We start from the raw sequence: 20600 nt of genomic DNA on the forward strand, positions 1-20600 counted from the left end.
TAGGCTCTTAAATTGTTTTCAGGCCTAGACACCGCATTGACCCCATCATTGTCTTCGAAATTGGATGGAACTGCAAGCACATTAGACCCTTGCTTACTTAGACTCATACGGGTTTCTTCCCCACTTAATTTGGTGAGAACATCCTCAAGAGAAGGGGGAGTGAAAGATGACAAAAGAGAATACCTTATTTGCTCAAATTCAGGCCTTAGCTCATTCAAAAAATTAAAGAATCGATCTTCTTCTAATTATTTGTAACGAAGTATAATCGCCTCTTCACTCCATTTTGGTTCGAGCATAGCAAGCTCATCCCAAATGGAAAAAAGTATGGTGAAATATTCTCTAATGGTCATTTCGCCTTGAAGAAGAGTTAGAGCCTTCTTTTGAAGGTAATGTTTATGGGCCAAGTCCCTAGAAGTATACATTTTCTCAAGATACTCCCATTCTTGAGAAACCTTTTTGAATTTGATAATATTCGCGTTGATTTTGGTCTCAACGGAAGAAAAAATCCAAGACAATATTTTGAAATTTTTCATTTCCCATTCATCATGCTTTTTCGAATATTCCTCAAGGACTTTGGTTCTTTCCTCCCCTTCAAGAATCTTAATTTCACCTTTCTCTATCAAGGTCATTTTTTGTTTCGGTTCCGGGATTGTGCCTTGAACATAACCCCAAAGACCTTTCCCTTTTATGTGAGCCTCCATGTTTTCGGCCCAAACGTGATAGTTGGAACCATTGAGTTTAAATCCAAGAGAGAAATGAGACTCTTTTTCACCTATTAGAGAGGAAAGATGAAAGAAGAAATACGCGCCGCAATAAGATTTTTAAGTCTTACTTGTCGTAATGCCCTTCTAAAATAATGAAGGAAGAGAAGCCCCCACTCCCATCTTCAAGAAGCCAAAGGCATGTTTTTCAAGGCACCCGAAAAACGAAGAATCACACGATCTTCAATCTTTAACCAAGCTCTGATACCATGTGAAAATGTCTACAAAGAGACAATACGCATACAAGCACAAATACCTTACAAGAGATATGCACAAAGGCACTCAAATAACACTTGAACAAGTACGTATAAAGGCGTAAGAAAAATAATCATGCACAAAGGCATGAAAAGGAAAAATATATTGAAAATGTGAAAAGAGCTTGAGCTCACAAGCTTGATAATTTACAAAGGGAAACACCCCCTATTTATGCACAACAAGAGGAGACACATAGGAGGCTCTCAAAGGAGTTGTTGGGAGCCCCCAACAGTCACATTTGTGACCGTTGGGGGCTCCCTAATGACTCTTTTGGGGAGCCTTCCCTAGGTGGCACAATCCACAAAAAAACAAAAATAAATAAATAAATAAATAAAAGAATAAAAATACAATCATATTCCAAATGGAATATGCGTAGAATAGAAAATTACAAAAATACCCTTTTCGGGTTATTATGAGCAAAATAGATAATATATATATTTATATTTATATAGAGAGAGATATGTATACATATATACATAGTATATATCCTATGTCACAGGGATTCGGCTAGATAGGTGCCGCACCCGCGTCAACGAGACGTGATGTGGGTGCGCGTGCGGGTGCAGCACCGGGTGTTGTCAACCCGACCCTGGGTGCGTTGACCGCACCTAGGGTCATTTTGGTCTAATTTTTTTTATTTTTTTTTTTAATTTGCCATGTGAAATGGGCTGCGGAATTTTTAAAAAAAAATCTGCTAATAGCTGACCGTGCAACGGGACCCGCCCTTTGCTGGATTTTGATTTTGATTTTGGCCTTGATAGCTTCGGTCTCTTTAGAGTTGCCTATTCCCTGACGAGGACTTGCAGATTCTTCACCTCTCCCCACCCCTTGCTGGATCCTTGCAGGTAGGGATGAGAGAATGAAAGGACGGAACAGTCGATGCCTGCTTGTTGTTGCTGCTCTTGTTTTATAAAGGGGGCACTTGTGTCCACAACATCTGACGAGCTTTGTTGGCATCCCATGCTATTTCTGCCTCCAAACAATGAATTCGCAGCGTTGGAAAACATGTTGTTAACTTGGAAATGATGATCCATCTTCCTCAAAAATTAAAACCAAAATTCAAGAGCCTTTTGAAGTCTTTATCCTTCAACCATCCAGATCTTTCTTCGTCAAGGATTTTCTCTCTCCATAATAAATGATAATGGTGGTGGTAGCCTTGGTGTCTATTAGTATTCACTTTTCTCCTGACGAGATGGGTGCTCTAGCCGTAGCCTGGTGTAGAGCTCTCTTTTCCACGTTAAATCCAATAAATTTCTTTTAACTGTCATCCAGAGTCCAGACTGGAGATCTGTATGCAACTGTATATAAAATGAAATTTGAAGAACCCTAGGCAGTGGCGTGGCAGTGGAGTGGCAGTCGTAGGCCTCGTGAAGACTCTCTCTCCAACAAACCACAGCAGGTTGGGTCGATCAGATTGTCAATCATTTCGGTTCATCAATTTTGTCCCATTGCGCCAAAGTACACAACAAGCAGAACATGGGTAACAAGTCTTCAAACAAACACACCAGCAAAAAAAACTGGTTATAAGTCCTATATATATATATATATATATATATATATATATATATATATATATATATATATATATATATATTTTGCCGCACCCCCGCACCCATGTTTTTTGGAAGTGCCGCATCCCCGCACCCATGTGACATAGTATATATGTATATGTATCTATATATATACGAATATATATATATATATATGTACATACAACGAGATAAATGAATACATTTTAAGAGTCACCTCCCTCTCACTCTATTTAAGAGAAAAAAAAGGGGAAAGGAAAGAAAGAAAAGAAAAAGAGAGAGAAAGGAAGAGAGGAAAAGGAGGAAGGAGGAGCCGTCTGATAATTTTCACCGGTGGTTTTCCTTGTTCTTTCAATTTTTGCAAAGGTACGAGTCTCCTCTTTTGTATCCAAGTGAGAAATCGAATGCTTGTAACGTCCCAAAAATCCAGGACTTGTAACTTTTAGAATAGTTTAGAAAGCTTTGAAATCATACGATTATCAGAGTTTAAATAGTACTTCAGCGGAAAATGATATTTTTAAAACTACAAGTCAATGGACCTTGAGCGCATTACAGCGTAAACTTTCCTTTGTCGAATTTCGCACAACTATTGAAATCAAATGATTTCAAAATGCAGTTTCAATAATTGAGAATTTGTTCATGGGATTTCATAACTCATTATATTTGTCGAAACCAAAAAGAAGTTTATTAAAACAGTTTTAGTAACTCAAGGTTTAATTAAAAGAGAATTTTTGAAATACACTTCATACTAAATTTACCAACATGTCCTCAGGAGCGAAATGTCAGAGAAAGAGCTTTGTCTTGATCTCATCACGCCATCGTGCCATCGCAGACTGTATTACCTATCCATCACATGCCCATAAAATGGGTCAATTTCACTAAAAACTGGTAGGTGCACAGACAGGACAATATAGAACATAATTGAGCAGAATAATTTAATATGTCAAGTAGGCAGGGAATTAAATAGCAATTTGCTTTCAGCAGAGTCATAGAGCAAACTATCATGAGCACGGTGCTAAAATTATTACAAGCATTTTACTGGCACAAGTAGGCTAACTATTACAAGCAAAGAACTGCATAAGAAATTTAACTAGCAAAATACAATGCTACATCAACCACACACACAATTCAATAAGTATTGAACCTGTTGCACACTATAACTTTTATACGTGCATAACTCAACAAATTGTGTAATCGAATTTAAATTATGTTTCGATATTAACTGGCCAAGTGGGTACGCACAAGGCACGACTCTAGAAACAGCCTAGACTGATCTGGGGGTTTATTATGCTATGTATTTTATGATAACCCGGATAGCTGACTGAGTCTGCACCTAAGGGGACGGTCGGTGACCAAGAGAGAAGTCCCCAAAGCAGCATAAACAATGGATGCATCCCGAACATGGAGAGCTACCACCTAGGATAATTATGGTAGTCCCCTTCCCCTAACTCCGATGACTGGGGAAGCCAAGTCTTTTGCTCGTAACTGTCATTAATGGCTTGTCTATCGAAGTTTTTGTACCTTCCCATCCTCTCTCCAGACAGGAGTCAGCGGTTCGAATGAGTACATCAGGGGTAGTTAACTGAAGACCCATTCTACATACTCTGGTCTTTCGACACAACTCGAGTATCTTGCCGGTGAAGGCGGAATCATCACCTATTTAGGTGATCACAATATTTTGTTATTTGCACTCATCAAAGTTGTCACAACCTACTCATCCAATCATCGCAACGTAAGAAGACGTACTTGTCAAAAAGTACGGTCATACTTGTTAAAAGTACGACTACGATGAAAGGGATATGGTTTCACCAAAGAAACCCCAACAGATATTATCTGCATAAGAAGTAACACCACACAATTTGGTAAGATAAGTCTTGAATTCATTTCAATAATATTTTGCATATTTCATGATACAAGGTCGCCTCGGATCTCTCGTCCGATCAACAAAGTACTTAACATGTCATGCATGTCTAAAAGTACGCTACACTGAAAAAGGGAGGTGCATAGGCTTCTCAAAAGGAACACCCAACACACAACTTCATAACGATCCAAAGAATATAGGAGTGCTCATTTGGCACGATTCATCCTTAAAAGTCACAATGCCACATTGAGTCATTCACACAAGGCACATCACTATCAATCTTGCATCCAAAATTTATCTTAATATCGACATGATTCGCACGACACGCGACACTAGGTTCAATAAATGAAGAATGGGTCCTTCAACAGAACCTCACTCGATCATAAACTCCTGCCCCCAATCGGGGTTATTCAAATTGAGCCGCAACTTGAATCGAGGTTATAAAACATCTCCCAAGTGTGTGGACTTGGGAGGGCTCAAATGTAACTTCGCAATCCTGCCAGGCTTAAAACTTAACTTTGCAAAAGTTGTGCAATTTGAAGAGCACTAGGTTCGCAGAAGGAAACTCGCTTTTAAAGAACTACAATGCACAAGCACAACTTTAGTGTTTTGAAAACAAGTGAAATCAGGATAGGCACAAGACTACATTTATGTAAGTACATATTTACCATAAGTGTGAACTCTATAAAAGGCATCTTCGTAGAGGATGCAAGAGGCATTTATCACTCTCCCTCTTGCGACAAAAGTTGAGTCAGGAGCTTAACGATATTGCCCTGGCTGAGCTCCAAGAACTCCACATTCTTCTTCACCCTCGCGTGAAGCGGGAAGTAGTTCTCCAAGAAAGCCTTTCTGAAAGCTTCCCAAGGAATGGGCGAAATTCCTGGAAACTGCACACCCCGGGCCATGTCCCACCAACTGCGGGCATTCTCCTTCAGCCTGAAGGTCCCGAATAATGTCTTGTCATCGGGCACTGACAAGACCTCGAACACTCGTTCCACCTCCTTCACCCAGTTATCGGCCATGTCTAGGTCAGGCTTGCCGTCGAAGGTCGGGGGGTCAAGCTTCAGAAATTTCTCATACGTCACTGCGGTATGCTGGATCGGCTCAGGAACGGGCGTTGGTTCCCTTTGCGAACGAATCTGGTCTCGCATAGCCGCTGCCAGGGAACTTAGGGAATCCATCACGAATCCCCGCTGATCTGACCATTCGTCAGCAGACCCTTCGTTCGAGTTTCTTGCCATCCTTGGAGTAACAAAGAATACCAATAATTAGAAACCTCAGGAAGCTCAAGATAAGCCAAAACATACGTACCATTCATGTTTAACATGAGTAGTTTATAAAAATCCAGCAATGCTGGTACATAAGCAGAACGTGTCAAGCCACTTAGCTTAACAATGCAAAATACACCTACTAAGCAAGAGGAAAGGTATACTCACAACGCGATGCGGATGCTCAATGGTCAAGAATTTTTGCTTCCCTTAGTTCTGATACCAAGTTGTAACGCCCCAAAATTTTCAACTTGCAAACCTTTCAGAAGAACAGACAAGAGACTAAAAAGAGATCTCTTTATCTGAGAGATGGTTTACGAAATCAGCGGAAGACTATACTTTTGTTAATTTTAGAAAGGCAAGCTGACAACTTTGGGCGCGTTAGCTAAAAGAACCAAAACGCACAACCCATACTACTTGCAAACACTTGGAAAAGCCACTTTCATTTAAGAAGTTCTCCAAATAGTACAAAATTCGGATATCCCAAGGAAAATCCGTTACAAAACCCCAAACAACAGGACGCGAGCTAAGAGCAGGAAGAAGAACGTCTTGAAGTCATCTTGCCATCGCGCCATCGCCTGTGGTGTACCTAATCATCACTTGTACCCATAGAATGGGTTAGTTTCGCGAAAAACTAATAGGTGCATAAGAGAGACAGCAGGAAACTGAAGTATATACATTTAATTCAGCATGTTACGTAGTTTAAAGCAAATATGCAGTCAAACAGGTAAGCAATGCACGAGGTAAAATAGTGCAAGCGCGTAAGTAGTACAAACGAATCCGTAGTGCAATCGAATTAATAGTGCAAGTGAATCAGTAGTGCAAGCGAATCAGTAGTGCAAGCAAATCAGTAGTGCAAGCGAATCAGTAGTGCAAGCGAATTAGTAGTGCAAGCGAATCTCACAACCCAATGACCCGTGTGAACAGACTTTATGTTTCGATATTACTGGCACGCGGGTACGCGCAGGCAAAACGTATAAACAACTGAGACTAGTTCGGACGTCTGTTATTCTATGTATTTTCAATAACCCGAATAGCTAGTTGAGTCCGCTCCTAAAGGGCCGGCTTTAGCCTAGAGAAGATTCCCCAAAAGAGGTTGTGCCACGGATGCATCCAACTTCTGCAGAAGTGTTGAGCTAATTAATGTAGCCCCTTTCCCCTTAACTCCAATGACTGGGAGGCCGGATCATTGCCCGTGGGGTGGTTGTTAATAATCTGTCCATTGGAGTTTTGTACCGCTCTGTCCTCTCACTTAACAGAACAACCAGAAGCGAATGGGTGCGTTAGGGGTTGCTTAACTAACGACCCATCCTATGCTGTGGTATTTAAACCACTCGAGCATCTTGCCTGTGAAGGCGAATGTGAGACCATTTATGTGATTACAGCATTGTGCATTTAGCACTATCCGAGGTCGCACGACCGTCTCATCCGATCATCGCAGTACTAGACGTGTCATGCACGACTACAAGTACTCTAGGATGAAGGGGGTATAACTCCTCAATAGAAGCCTCAACATGAGTGTTTCACAAAGATGCAAAGTTTATCAACTTTACTTTATCTTTTGAAACAACAGTACCTTGTGCCAACATTATGCATGCGATTTTCCAGAACCTCATCCTCTATCGAGGTATCTACATGCCTTGCATGACTCGATACCTGGCTCGATAGACAGGATACAGGTTTCTCAACAGAACCCCTGCTAAGTAGCTCGCTCAAACTCCAACTCGTCTGCAGGACTGCATACTCGAAGAGTCAGGATCCTTGCAAGGTATCCCTCTCCTTAGACGAGGATGTAACGCTAGCTCCCAACTCAACTCTCGTCGCAAGAGAGAGGTTAGTAAATGCCCCTTCATCCTCCACGAGGATGCCTTTAAGGCATACGCAAAGAGAAAGAACTTGCACGTCATCTGCAATAGCAAGGCAATACCAACACATATGGAAAAGCAAGAGCCTAGGCGCAGAGCGCGACGTAAGGTAAAGGCGATAAGCAGAAGTGCAACGTTAAACCTCGACGTGATGCGTGACGGCAAGTAAACTGATAGAAGGTAAAGGGCAAGGATTGCGGAACCGCATCCTTGAGTGAAGTGCATACTCGTATAAATATATATATTTATATATGTATATTCATTTAATGATCGTTTTTAGTTTAATTGAACTTAATTCAATTATCCAAGTTTTTTGTGCAATCTTCCCCTACCTTGAAGAGTTACGAGCTTGCTGGCGTCTGCGGATGTACACGATTGACGGCTCGGGTCGCGGAGCGCGAGTGGGATCTGTCGTAGCTGCAAATATGCGATATTAACATGCAAACCCAGACAAAAGCAACAGCAAGGCGAAGACTCGACTTCTGATACATAGGGCTGGGACCAACCGTCCCAGTTGATTCGAAAAGGATAGGGCAGGGCCAAATGACCCTTGCCGCTAAAGAACAGGTGCAGGGGTCATTGGCCCCCGCTGGTTATTTTTAAAAAGACAGGGGCCTTCGGCCCCTGTTGGAAATCTTAAAAGAAAAGAAAAAGAAAAGCAGGGGACCATCGGCCCCTGCTAGAAAAGTACAAGGGCCGATGGCCCCGGTTGGAACAACAAAAAGGGCAGGGGTCGATGGCCCCTGCCAGGAAAATGAGCAACGAGAGAGACGCAGGGGCCAATAGCCCCCCTGCGACCCTTGGGAGAGGAGGCAGGGGCCAAAGGCCCCTGTCGATCCGCTTAACAGGATACGAGACAGAAACTAAAGGTCTCTGTCAGTTCCTTAGAGGAACAGGAGGCAGGGAGGGGTCTCGACCCTCCCTGGTAAAGTCGAAAGGGCAGGCAGGGGGCCCAAAACCCCCTGCCGAAACCCTCCTCACAGGCGGTAGGGGTTTCACCCCTGCCGACCAGTCGGCGACAGGTGGGGTTAAAACCCCTGTCGCACAGCCCTTCCCCGTCGTAAACAACCGACAGGAAGGGCTTTGCCCCCGACTGTCGATGACAGGGAGAAGAGGAGAAACGAGGAAGGAGGGGCGGCGAAACGGAAGAGAAAAGGGAGAGAAAGGCGTACTTGGTGGTCGCCGGAGGGAAACTCGCCGGCAGGAAGAGGGTTGATGATGTCGGTGGCGGCGGGCTGTTGAGATTTGCCGGCGTCAGTGACGGTGGATGAGCGAGAGGGTGAGAGTCAGAGACACCGAGGGAGACGAGAGGGTGAGAGAGAGAGAACAGAGAGCGAGAGGCGGTGAGGGGGGTTTCGTAACCCTCCTCTCGCCTGCCTCGCTGTCTTTTAATGACAGCGAGGGGCGGTGGCCCGAGTCGGGTCCGGATCCGGCCCAAACCAATTTTTTTTTGTTATTACAGGTCGTGCGACCTCGAACAGTGTTAAATGCACAATGTTGTAAACACATAAAAATGAGATCGTCTTCACAGGTAAGATGCTCCTTTGGTCAAAAGACCCGAGCATATAGAATGAGTCGTCAGTTAATTTACCCCTAACGCACTCATTCGCTTCTTGTAGTCTGCCAAGGGAGAGGACAGAGCAGTATACACTCCAATGGACAGGTTGTTAATAACCACCCCACGGGCAAAGATCTAGCCTCCCCAGTCATTAGAGTTAGGAGAAGGGACTACCAGACATTATCTTAGGTGGTAGATCTCATGGACTTCTGCAGAAGTTGGATGCATCCGTTGCCAAGTACCTGCCTTTGAGGAATCCTCTCTCGGCTAAAGTCATCCCCTTAGAAGCTGACTCAACTAGCTATTCGGGTTATTGAAAATACATAGAATAACAGATGCCCGAAGTAGTCTCAGTTGTTTCTAGAATTTGTCTACGCGTACCCGTAGGCCAGTAATATCGAAACATAAGTTTGTTCACACTGGTTGATAGGTCATAAAACTTGTTAGTTGCATGGTAGTTCACAGTTTATGATCAAATGAATCGTCATGTTGCGTTTGATAGTTGCACTGTTTACTTGATTTGCACTGCTTACTTGCTTTGAACTGCTTACCTGCTTTGAACTGCTTAACTGTTTAACTGTTGATCTGTTTTAAACTGCTTAGCATGCTGAATTAAATGCTCTTAATTCAGTTTCTTGTAGTCTCTTTTGTGCACCTACTAGTTTTTCGCGAAACTAACCCATTCTATGGGTACAGGTGATAATTAGGTACACCATGGGCGATGGCGCGATGGCAAAGATGGCTTCAAGAATTCTTTTTCTGCTCTTAGCTCGCATCCTGGACGTTTTTGGGTTTTGTCACATATTTTCCTTTGGATATCCGAATTTTGTACTATTTGGAAACTTCTTTAAATGAAAGTGGCTTTTCCAAGTGTTTTGCAAGTATCATGTGTAGTGAGTTTTTGTTCTTTTAGCTAACGTGTCCAAAGTTGTCAGCTTGCCTTTCTGAATTTAACAAAAGAATAGTCTTCCGCTGATTTCATAAACAAACTCTGAAAGGAAAGAGATTTTTCTAGTCTCTTGCTTGTTTTCTGAAAGATTCGCAAGTTTGAAATTTTGGGGCGTTACAACATGCGCTTGATAAGAAGGGCCTTGATTTTTAAAAAGCCTATGAAATCAGTAGATTAGTTAAGTAATTGAGACATGGACACTCGTGTGGGTGATTGGTACAATATGGATGTTTTGTAAGGCTCAAGCATAGGAACACAGCCATATTGTTAAAATACATGTAATCAATATATATATATATGTATATATATATATGTATATTCATCATACCCGATAAGGGTATTCCTGCCCAATTGGGGCATTGTAGTCATTTTTATATTTTTTCTTCTTTTCTTATTTTTTCTTTTTCCTTCTTTTTATTTTTGTTTTTCTTTTTATGAAATGCATTCAAATTGGGGGTCCCAACTAAGAGTCGTTGAGCCCCCAACAGTCACAATTGCGACCGTTGGGAGCCCAACGACACCTTGTTGGGCCTCCCAATGTGGCCTCTCTCCTACTTTTCTCCCTCTCTCTCACTCTCCTTCGCCTATAAATAAGTGGGGTCCCCTCCTTTGTAAAGCATGGCTTCTTGAAGCCCTTTCTTGCATTTATAAAGATTTTATGTTTGCAAGCCATTGTTGGCTTTTGTGTATGTCCATTTTGGACTTGTTCTTTGCTTTCTATGTGTGAATGTCCATTGTAGGACATTGTTCTTATTTCCGCATATTTCATTACATGGTATCAAAGCAAGGTGTATGCTCTTGATTCTAGATATAGCTAGTTGACTAGTTATATTTTTCATACTGTTTTTCTCTCTTGGTTTGTCTTCTTGAGATTAAAATGGAAGGAGCGCAAAAGATTGACCTCTCTTTAAAACTTTAATGTTACCAACTACATGATGTGGGCCGTCGTCATGGAGAACAACCTCAAGGGTAAAAAGCTTTGCGGATATGTCATGGGCACTACTCCGGAACCGCAACTCCAACTCACCAAGATGGATGGTGTTCAAGAAAAAGCACCTGAAGGAAATGCCCGCTTAAAGGCTATTGAAGATCACCAATCTAATGTTGAAGATTGGGAAAGCAAGCATGCAAAAATTCTTGCTTGGTTCATGAACAATGTGGAGCTCAAAATTTGCGCCAACATTGTTAAATTTCGAATGAAGCATGGTTCTTTATGAAAGGTATGTATACTCAAAAGGACTTTGCTTGTCAATTCTTTCTCCAAGAAAAAATCCATACTATTAAGCAAGGGGAAATGGGTGTAAGAGATTACTTTAGTACCCTTGGACCTTTATGGGATGAGCTATCCCTACTAGAACCAAAGTGGGTCTCTAGTGAAGATGTGGAACTAAGGAGAGAACAAATGAAAAAAAAACACTTTTTCCAATTTCTTTATGGGCTTAGGCCCGAATATGAACAAGTTAGATCCTCCCTACTTCATAGATCTAAACCTCTTACTTTGGAAGATGCCATAGCCAAAATATGCCAAGAAGAAACTCGTCTTGGTATGATTAAGGGAGGAGATGAAGTTTTAGCCGTGTCTAAACCCGACAATCATGTGAAAGCTTATAAGCCTCCACACTTTGGGAGGCAAAATAACTATAATGGCAATTATAGAAAAGTCATTTGCCATCGTTGCCAAGAACCGGGTCATATAAGACCTAATTGCCCTAAGCTAAATGAAGCCTCAAAAGGTAAGGTTGCCTCCGTTGAAGAAATTACACAAAAGAAGGAGGAGCCCATCAAAGGGAAGGAGTCCTCTCTTGCTCAACTATCGGAGGCACTTCAAATTCTACTCAAATCGCCATCAACTTCGGGTGCCGTCATAGCTTCTTCTTCTCCTCCAGGTATGTCCTCTTGGATTCTTGAGTCTGGAGCTTCCTTTCATATGAGCCCACTAAGAAATGGGCTATCTAATTTATGTAATAACTCTAAAAACTCTTATGGTACATCTTTACAAGTAAAAAGTTTTGAAACTTTAAATTTTTCCAAAGATTTTTTTGTGCCAAACATAAGAGTGGTACCTCAACTTAATTTAAATCTCCTTTCTGTTTCTCAAATATGTGACCATGGATGGTACATTTTTGACTTGTTCTTTGCTTTCTATGTGTGAATGTCCATTGTAGGACATTGTTCTTATTTTTGCATATTTCATTACACATATATGCATGCATGCATGTGTATGTGCATGAGTACGTGTAACACAGAAGAGAGCAAAATCCAAGGGCACTACCATGATGGATTTTGATGATCCACATTGACTTCATTTATGTCTATAGCCTAGATGATCAATACGCCCATCAGTCCATGACAACATACAAATGTTATACTCGATCTTAAATATAACATTTTATAAGAAATTAAGCTATGACAAATTTATCTCAATCCATTAGAAAATAATACCTCAGTGAACCATTTCCCATGCCAGCTACAAGTTTATCATTCGATTCCAAATAATGCATGCACGTGTACAAGCTCCCATTAAATGCAGTGGACAGGATGCCACCAGATAGTGTAGCAGGATTCACACCATTGCCCTGTTCAGTATTGACTTTTATTGCTGAAGGAGAAGAGCTAGAGAGAACTGATGAATTTGCTGAAGGCTCAGCAAAAAATGATATCAATTTTCCAGTTTGGCTATTCCACACATGTATAGTTCCATCACAGGAAGCTATCCTCCCACTGGAAGACAAGATGCAAATGTCATTTACAACCTGGAAGCCCATAATATGTCAATGTCCTCAAAAGTTGGAAGAAAAGAAAAAGTAACTCAAACATTTTTAACTTAAATAAAAACAAAAACTATTGTGAATTAAAATAAACTATGCTAAGAGAAATTCCCTTCATGAACTGTATTTTATCAAAGCAGCAAGCAGAAACCTGTTCAGAATGATACTGGTTTGCAAAAACTTTCATATTCTTCTACTCCTTGTTTGTCCCCTATTGACTCTTCTTATTCCACAGCATTAAGGCATTTTAAGCCTAATTTTACAACTAAGCAGTGTTATTAAAAACGTGCCTCAAGGCGCAAAAAGCGCGCCTCGCCTCAAGGCGAGGGGCTTCATGCCTTGAGACGCATGGGTAAAGCGCAAAACCTATGAAGCGTGAGCCTCATAGGCCTTGAGGCGCACGCCTCGAGGCGAGGCGCGCCTCAGAATGAGGCATACACGCCTCAATTGATTTGGTCAAATGAGGGTCAAAACCCTCATTCGACCAAAAACTAGGGCTTAAACAAAGTCCTACCGACTCTTTTATGTTATTCTTTTACTTTTTTTCTCACCCTATCGCTGTTTTTTTTCTCACGACCTTCTCTCCCTCACGACAAAGCATTCTCTCTTGTGGTGGAGACCAGAAACAGGTACGGGTTTTCTTTTCTCTCTCGTTCTCCTCTTCTTCTTCTTATCTCCTCTCCTCTCTCACGTGATACAGTCGCCCCTCTCTCTTTTTCATTTTTGCTTTTTTCTCAACCCTGTATCTGTTTTTACCCATCTTTGTACAGTTTAATGTTGTATCACGTGAGAAACTTGAGAAACTTTCTCAACTCGCAGCTTCACATTCATTTGTCCAGTTGAGAAACTTGAAATCACAGACGTGAGATATGAGGAGATACATGTTGTCTGGTATGACTGCATGACTCCATGCATATTCTACCAGCCCCTTTGAATTGAAGTATGAATCTGTTTCTGGGTTCCCCACTTGCATCATGACTCAGGTCAACAGCATTAGTTGCTAGCTGGCTAGTTAGTGGTAACAAACCAACGCTTGCACCTACATGTGCTGCTTTATATATGTGCCATTGAACTATGCTTTCTTTTCTCTGTCTATTGATTTAGAACACATGTAACCAGATGCAAAATGGCACGTTATTTGACTCATTCTAGCAGTACATTATGTGTTTTCTATAGATCCAAACTCAAAGGCCAAAACCAATCCTTGGATCATGTTTATTATGTGCATTCTGTGCTTATTTTTCATGTGGTAAAGTTGACTACAACATGATGTGTAGGGTCAAATTTGCATCTTTATCTTCTTACGGTCTTACAACCTATGTCACATGGGTGCGGGTGCGGGTGCGGGTGCGGGTGCGGGTGTGGGTGCAGGTGCGGGGCTGCGGTAAAAACTTGGGTGCGGGGGTGCAGCATTTTTATTGTAATTACATTCTTTTTATTGGGGTTTGAACTTGCAACATCCCAACACAACGACGGCAGCCCCCCAAAAAATAAATCTTCCGGGGGGTGCTGCCCCCCTACGACCCCCCGCCCGCTGACCGCGCAGCAGGACCCGCACCGGGGGGAGCCCCCGGACCCCCTTACTGCAAGGGGAAAATCTTTGAATCTTTGCATTGTAACTATGCTTTTATTTCATAAAATTTGTTTATATTTGAATTGACCTTATGTATTCACATTCATTGAGGTCGGAGTTGCAACTTCAGTGCTTACTACATGTGTAATCTGGTAGGGTTTACTTAGCTTTGCCCATTATCTGTTATCATTCACATTGAATCTTTGCCCATTTACTTAGCTTTGCCCATGATCTGTTATTATTCACATTGAATACATTGTTAGTTTTTTCTATATTCTCCTTTTAGTGGCAAGTAATTCAAATTGGTTCCTAAATAAAAAATAAATAAACTAATAATTTTCTAGTTCTCACTGACTTCATGTGTTTGTGTTTTCACTAGTTTTCAATTTATATATATTGATTCTTATTGAATATGAATCTATTTTTTGTGTTAATATATATTTTGTTATATGTATTTTTGCAGTTGAACAATGGGAAAAGATGTAGGATGGGATTTTTTATTTTTTGTTGTTGCATTAATGTTACTTTTACATGTTAATCTCATATTTTTTCCGTATTTATTTGAGATTTTTTATTTTTTGTTGGTTGTTGTTTCATCAATAAAGCATTTCTTATTTATTTATAATTTTAGATAATTTTTATAGTTTTTTTAAGTTTTAATAAAAAAAATTGAGGTTTACGCCTCGCCTCAGATTTTGGTGGAGCACCTCGCTACGCCTCAACGCTTTTCACAACACTGCAACTAGGTCTCAGTGCATATGCAGAGGGTATACACACTAGAGACAGGATGCATTATTTGGGGAGACATCTCCATTTTAGAGGGTTATACTTATCCAACAGTATGATATAGACCATGATAGAAATCAAATAGAAAAAGACAGAGATTAGGGTTAGAGGAGACTCAACAAAAGAGGGAGAGAAACCAATGTTCGTATATTCCATATTTTGAATGAGTCTCCCATTAGAATATGGATCAGATATGGATCCAGTAGGAGATCCATATGGATCGTGTATGTTCTATACTCTAATGTAATTTGTTTTACTAACACAGGACAATTTTGTCCATGTAAAAATACTCTAACCCTATTTATCTTAATGAAGTATTAGTGCAGCAGTACAGCAAAGAAAAAGCTGCCGATTTCACCAAAGAAGTCTCTCTCTCTCTCTCTCTCTCTCTCTCTCTCTCTCTCTCTCTCTCTCTCTCTCTCTCTCTCTCTTCTTGGTTTCTACATCAAAACACGCCAATCTACTGGCAGTTCTGACATGGTATCAGAGCAGCGACAGTACTGGGAGTAGAACGAGTTTCATCAGAGACGTGAAAAGTTGCATCCTCATTCTCGTCAGGTCACGCTTCATTTCCAAAAAGGTGAGTTCTCCTCCTCGACAAGTCACGATCTGTTTCTCCTTTTCCTTTAGATTTCTCTCCTCGCTATTCCTGTTTCCTCTCGTTATTTCTGGAAAAGTTGATTTCCACGTATTCTTTCACGTGAATCTAGCCTGGTCTGTCCACCTCACGTGAATCTGATCTGGACTGATCATTCACCCCAGCCGAGTTCTTCTATTTACGAGTTTCCCCTGCCTGGTCTATCTCCTCACGTGAATCTGATCTGGACTGATCATTCACCCCAGCCGAGTTCTTCTATTTACGAGTTTCCCCTGTTTCACGTGTCCTCTCACATAAATCTGGTCAGTTCTGGACTGGTCACCCCAGTCGAGTTCCTCTGTTTCTAGCTCTTTCTGTCTAGACTGGTCAATCCAGCCAAGTTCTCCCCTTTCTTTTGTGTGTGTTGTCCTTGTTTCACGAGAATCTGGTCACGAGAATCTGCTCTGGTCTGGTTACACTCTTCTTATTTAACACACCCCTACAACTCCATTCAAGGCTCGTTATTCCATTCACAGATCTGAATATAGTCAGATCTGCTCATGGTTCCTTATTTGTCTCACAAATACTGAGACAATACCCAGATCAGCTGTCCAATACCCTGTTGTGACATTCTTTAAAATCCTGTCATGACGTTCTCTGGTTCTTCTATCATAAAGCCGATTTCTGAGTCCTTTATGATATCAGTCTCATTTCAGCCAACTTTGATCTTTCTGTACTGCTGCACTAATACTTCATTAAGATAAATAGGGTTAGAGTATTTTTATATGGACAAAATTGTCCTGTGTTAGTAAAACAAATTACATTAGAGTATAGAACACACACGATCCATATGGATCTCCTACTGGATCCATATCTGAACCATATTCTAATATGTTCACTAAAGGTCTCACAAGTAATCGTTTTGGGTACCTGAAGAACAAGTTGCACATGGTTCACTCCCATGCACAACTTGAGGGAGGGTATTAGAATATGGATCAGATATGGATCCAGTAGGAGATCCATATGGATCGTGTATGTTCTATACTCTAATGTAATTTGTTTTACTAACACAGGACAGTTTTGTCCATGTAAAAATACTCTAACCCTATTTATCTTAATGAAGTATTAGTGCAGCAGTACAGAAAAGAAAAAGTTGCCGATTTCACCAAAGAAGTCTCTCTCTCTCTCTCTCTTCTCGGTTTCTACATCAAAACACGCCAATCTACTGGCAGTTCTGACATCTCCTACACATTAAAAGGGTTGATCCCCTTGAGACTTCAAAAACTAAAAGACTAGTATACTCCTTTTATTATAGGGTTGTACATAATGGCCTAATAAAGGTACTTTATATAACTTTATGCTACACTATATTATATAGACTTTCAATACTCACCTTCAAACTTAGAAGGATGTAAAGGAATCGTTCCAAGTTTGGAAAGGAAAGAACTGAAATGCAAAAGAGAAAGACTTTTCGTAAATACATCTGCAATCTGATTCTTTGAGCTGACATGCTCCAAAGCTATAATCACATCTTCATAAGTCTTTGTATAATGGCAGTCTATTTCAATGTGCTTAGTGTGCTCATGAAACTCTGGATCCTTTGCAATATGAATAGCGCTCATATTGTAAAACCCGAAAAAAAATACAACTTGGATTCGAGTCGGATTCGAACCAGGACCCAATGGAGGCATCGCCTCCCTCGTGTCTTTTAAAGACAGCGAGGCAAAGGGGGAAGGTTTCTCGAAACCTCCTTCCCCTCTGCCCTCGCTCTCGTCTCTCTCCCGACAGCTTCTCCCACTCTCCTCACGTCTGCCGAGTAGCCGCCACCGACGACCTAAAAAAGGTGTTCAGGTCCAAACCCGACCCACAGCTATCTCTTGTATGTACGTTTTGTTACTTTTGTTTTGGGTCTGGATATTATAATAGATCCAGACCCATGTTGTACATCCAAATATAAATATAAAGTTAGGTCACGATTTCTTTAACACAGAAATCGTGACAGTCGCATACCCCTCTTGCATTCTCTTCTTCGTTTCTCTCTCTCTCTCCTTTCTCAATACAGGTACAGGTGGACATTCTAACATGGTATCAGAGCGGAGATCCATCTAAAGGCCGAAGAGAATTCCGACAGGTGCGACGATAAAAATTTGAGGTTTTTCGTTCCTTCCCTTTCTACTCTTCTATTCTTCTTCATTTCCTTTCTGCCTCTCTCATTCTTCCCCTCTTTCTGAAATTTCCAGTGTACCCACATCTCGCGTGGGTTTTATATTCTAGTGGATCTGAGATTCACGTGAATCTTGTTCACGTGAACCCAGACCCTGAAAAAGGGGTGACAGTATTTCACGTGAATCGCTGAAATCGATTCACATGAATCGCTGAAATCGATTCACGTGAAACACCAAACCAATCACGATTGTAACGCCCCAAAATTTCGAACCTTATAAATTCCTTGAAATAGTTGGAAAATTCCTTTTCTTTACAGAGTTTATTTCTAAATCAGCGGAAACGATTTCTTTTAAAAGAAAAAGGACGGGTTTGACAACCTTGGGCACGTTAGCGAGAAAACAAAGATTTACCATGGACGATCTGCAATAATACTTAGGAAACCATTCCTTCTATTTGAAGAGAGTATCAAGTTTGTACAAAATTTGGGTTTCCTCAAGGGAAAACCGTATCAAAAACCAAAAATGTCCAGGAGAAGCACTACGAGCAGAAACAGTGGATCCTTAAATCATCTCGCAGTCGCGCCATCGCCTGATGCACCTAATCGTCACCTGTACCCATGAAATGGGTTAGTTTTGTGAAAAACTAACAGGAGAGTACAAAGACAGAAAGAACTAAATTAGGCATAGATAATTTATGCAGCAGGTAGTAACGAGCGAACTAAGCAGATAGACTGGAGGAATAAGCTAAGTACAACAAACTGAAAAGGGTGTGCATGCTCAATTTAGTTATTACTTGATAACCGACCATGCGGGTACATACATGGCACGTGAGTCGAAACAGTCGAGTCCAAGCCGAGTGTTCATTATGTTAAGTATTTTAATATACCTCGGTTGTCTGACTGAATCCTATTCCTATGGAGACGACCGATGGTCGAGAGAGTAAGTCCCCAAGGCCTGACAGGGATGCATCCAACTTTTGCAGAAGTGTTAGGCTAACTTATGTAGCCCCTATCCCTCCCCCTAACCTCCGATGACTGGGGAAAAATGGGTCTTTTGCCCTTTTTTGAAAGCCATAAATGGACTGTCAATCGGAGTTGGTACCCTTCGTCCTCTCTCTTGACGAAGCAAGGTTGAAGTAAGCGCGACGGAGTTTCTTAACAAGGTTGAAGTGTTATTCTCAGGCCTCTCAAAATTCCCGTTGGATTGAAGCCATGAATGAAGAAATGGAAGCCCTGAATGAATGTCAAACATGGGAAGTCGTTCCACGGCCAAGGGATAAGAATGTTGTTGGGTCTAAATGGGTTTATAAAATCAAATATAAACCAGATGGCAGTATTGATAGGTATAAAGCTCATCTTGTGGCTAGAGGTTTCACTCAACAACATGGGGAAGATTATGATGAGACTTTCAGCCCTGTTGTTAAGATGAGTACCATTCGAGTTATTCTCTCTCTTGCTGTTACATTACATCAACTTGATGTCAAAAATGCTTTTCTTCATGGTTTCCTCAAAGAGGACGTCTACATGGAACAGCCACCAGGATATGCTACTAATGATTCTAATCTATGGGTATGCAAGTTGCACAAGTCATTATATGGGTTAAAACAGGCTTCTCGTTCATGGTTTGAAAGGTTCTCCCTTCACATTCAAGAAGCTGGTTTTCAGAAGAGTGCTCTTGATCATTCTCTTTTTATCTATCACAAAGGAGGGATCACTACTTGGTTATTGATATATGTGGATGACATTGTTCTCACGGGAAATACTTCCTCTCATATCGTCCAAATCAAAGAAGTGTTAGAACAACACTTCAAAATGAAAGATCTCGGGGACCTCAGATATTTTTTGGGTGTTGAATTAGACAGAACTGAGGATTCCCTCACTCTTTCTCAACACAAGTATGCCCTTGATATTCTCACATCCTCTGGTATGTCTGATTGTAAGCCCATTAACACGCCCAGCGTTTTGCATGCAAAGTTGAACGTTTCAGATGGCAGTCCTGCATATCCTGTTCCAACCCTTTACCGCAGTATTGTTGGGAAACTTCAATATTTGACATTCACTCGGCCCGACATTGTATATGCTGTCAATCAAGTTTCCCAGTTTATGCATGCTCCCACAGACACTCATATGGAAGCTGTCAAGCGTATCTTACGTTATCTCAAGGGGACTATTGGCGATGGACTTACTTATAAACGCATGTCTCCTACTGTGGATGGTCATATTATCTCTACTTACACTGATGCTGATTGGGGAAGCGATCTTGATGAACGCCGATCTGTTTCTGGCTATTGTGTCTTTCTCAATTCTAATCTTGTCTGTTGGAGTAGTCGCAGACAACGCGCCATTGCAAAATCCAGCACAGAAGCTGAATATAGGGCCATGGCTGCTGGCACTGCCGATGCTACTTGGCTTCGTCACCTCCTTGGGGAATTATCTCTTCCTATTGCTCAATCTTCCATGCTGGTTGACAATCAAAGTGCCATTAAAATTTCATTCAATCCCATACTTCACAGTCGTACCAAGCACATTGAGATTGATCAACATTTCATTCGTCAGAAAATAGAAGATGAGGAAATCTCCCCTGCATATATACATACTTCTGAACAAGTTGCTGATCTTTTCACCAAAGGACTCACTGGATCACAGTTTTGGCATTTGAAGAACAAGTTGGGCATGATGAAAACTC

At 41.2% G+C, this 20600-nt stretch overlaps 1 protein-coding gene across 2 annotated transcripts in view; it reads right to left on the bottom strand.

The window, feature by feature from the left end:
- The window catches only part of LOC149845716 (protein serine/threonine kinase), a 78302-nt gene that overhangs the window by 8589 nt on the left and 49113 nt on the right, over nucleotides 1–20600 (bottom strand). The window contains exons 13-14 of one of the 2 annotated variants that reach the window (XM_089997711.1): nucleotides 12489–12799; nucleotides 3335–3387 (exon numbers count right to left, since the gene is read on the bottom strand). In XM_089997711.1, coding sequence (XP_089853837.1) covers nucleotides 3384–3387; nucleotides 12489–12799 — 315 coding nt within the window. In that variant the 3' untranslated portion in view covers nucleotides 3335–3383. Of the gene's footprint in view, nucleotides 1–3334; nucleotides 3388–12488; nucleotides 12800–20600 lie in introns of those variants that run through there. The other variant, XM_089997710.1, reaches the window with a different exon arrangement.

The sequence above is a fragment of the Nuphar pumila genome, chromosome 2, assembly GCF_984573655.1.
Source record: "Nuphar pumila chromosome 2, dmNupPumi1.hap1.1, whole genome shotgun sequence".
Taxonomy (NCBI): domain Eukaryota; kingdom Viridiplantae; phylum Streptophyta; class Magnoliopsida; order Nymphaeales; family Nymphaeaceae; genus Nuphar; species Nuphar pumila.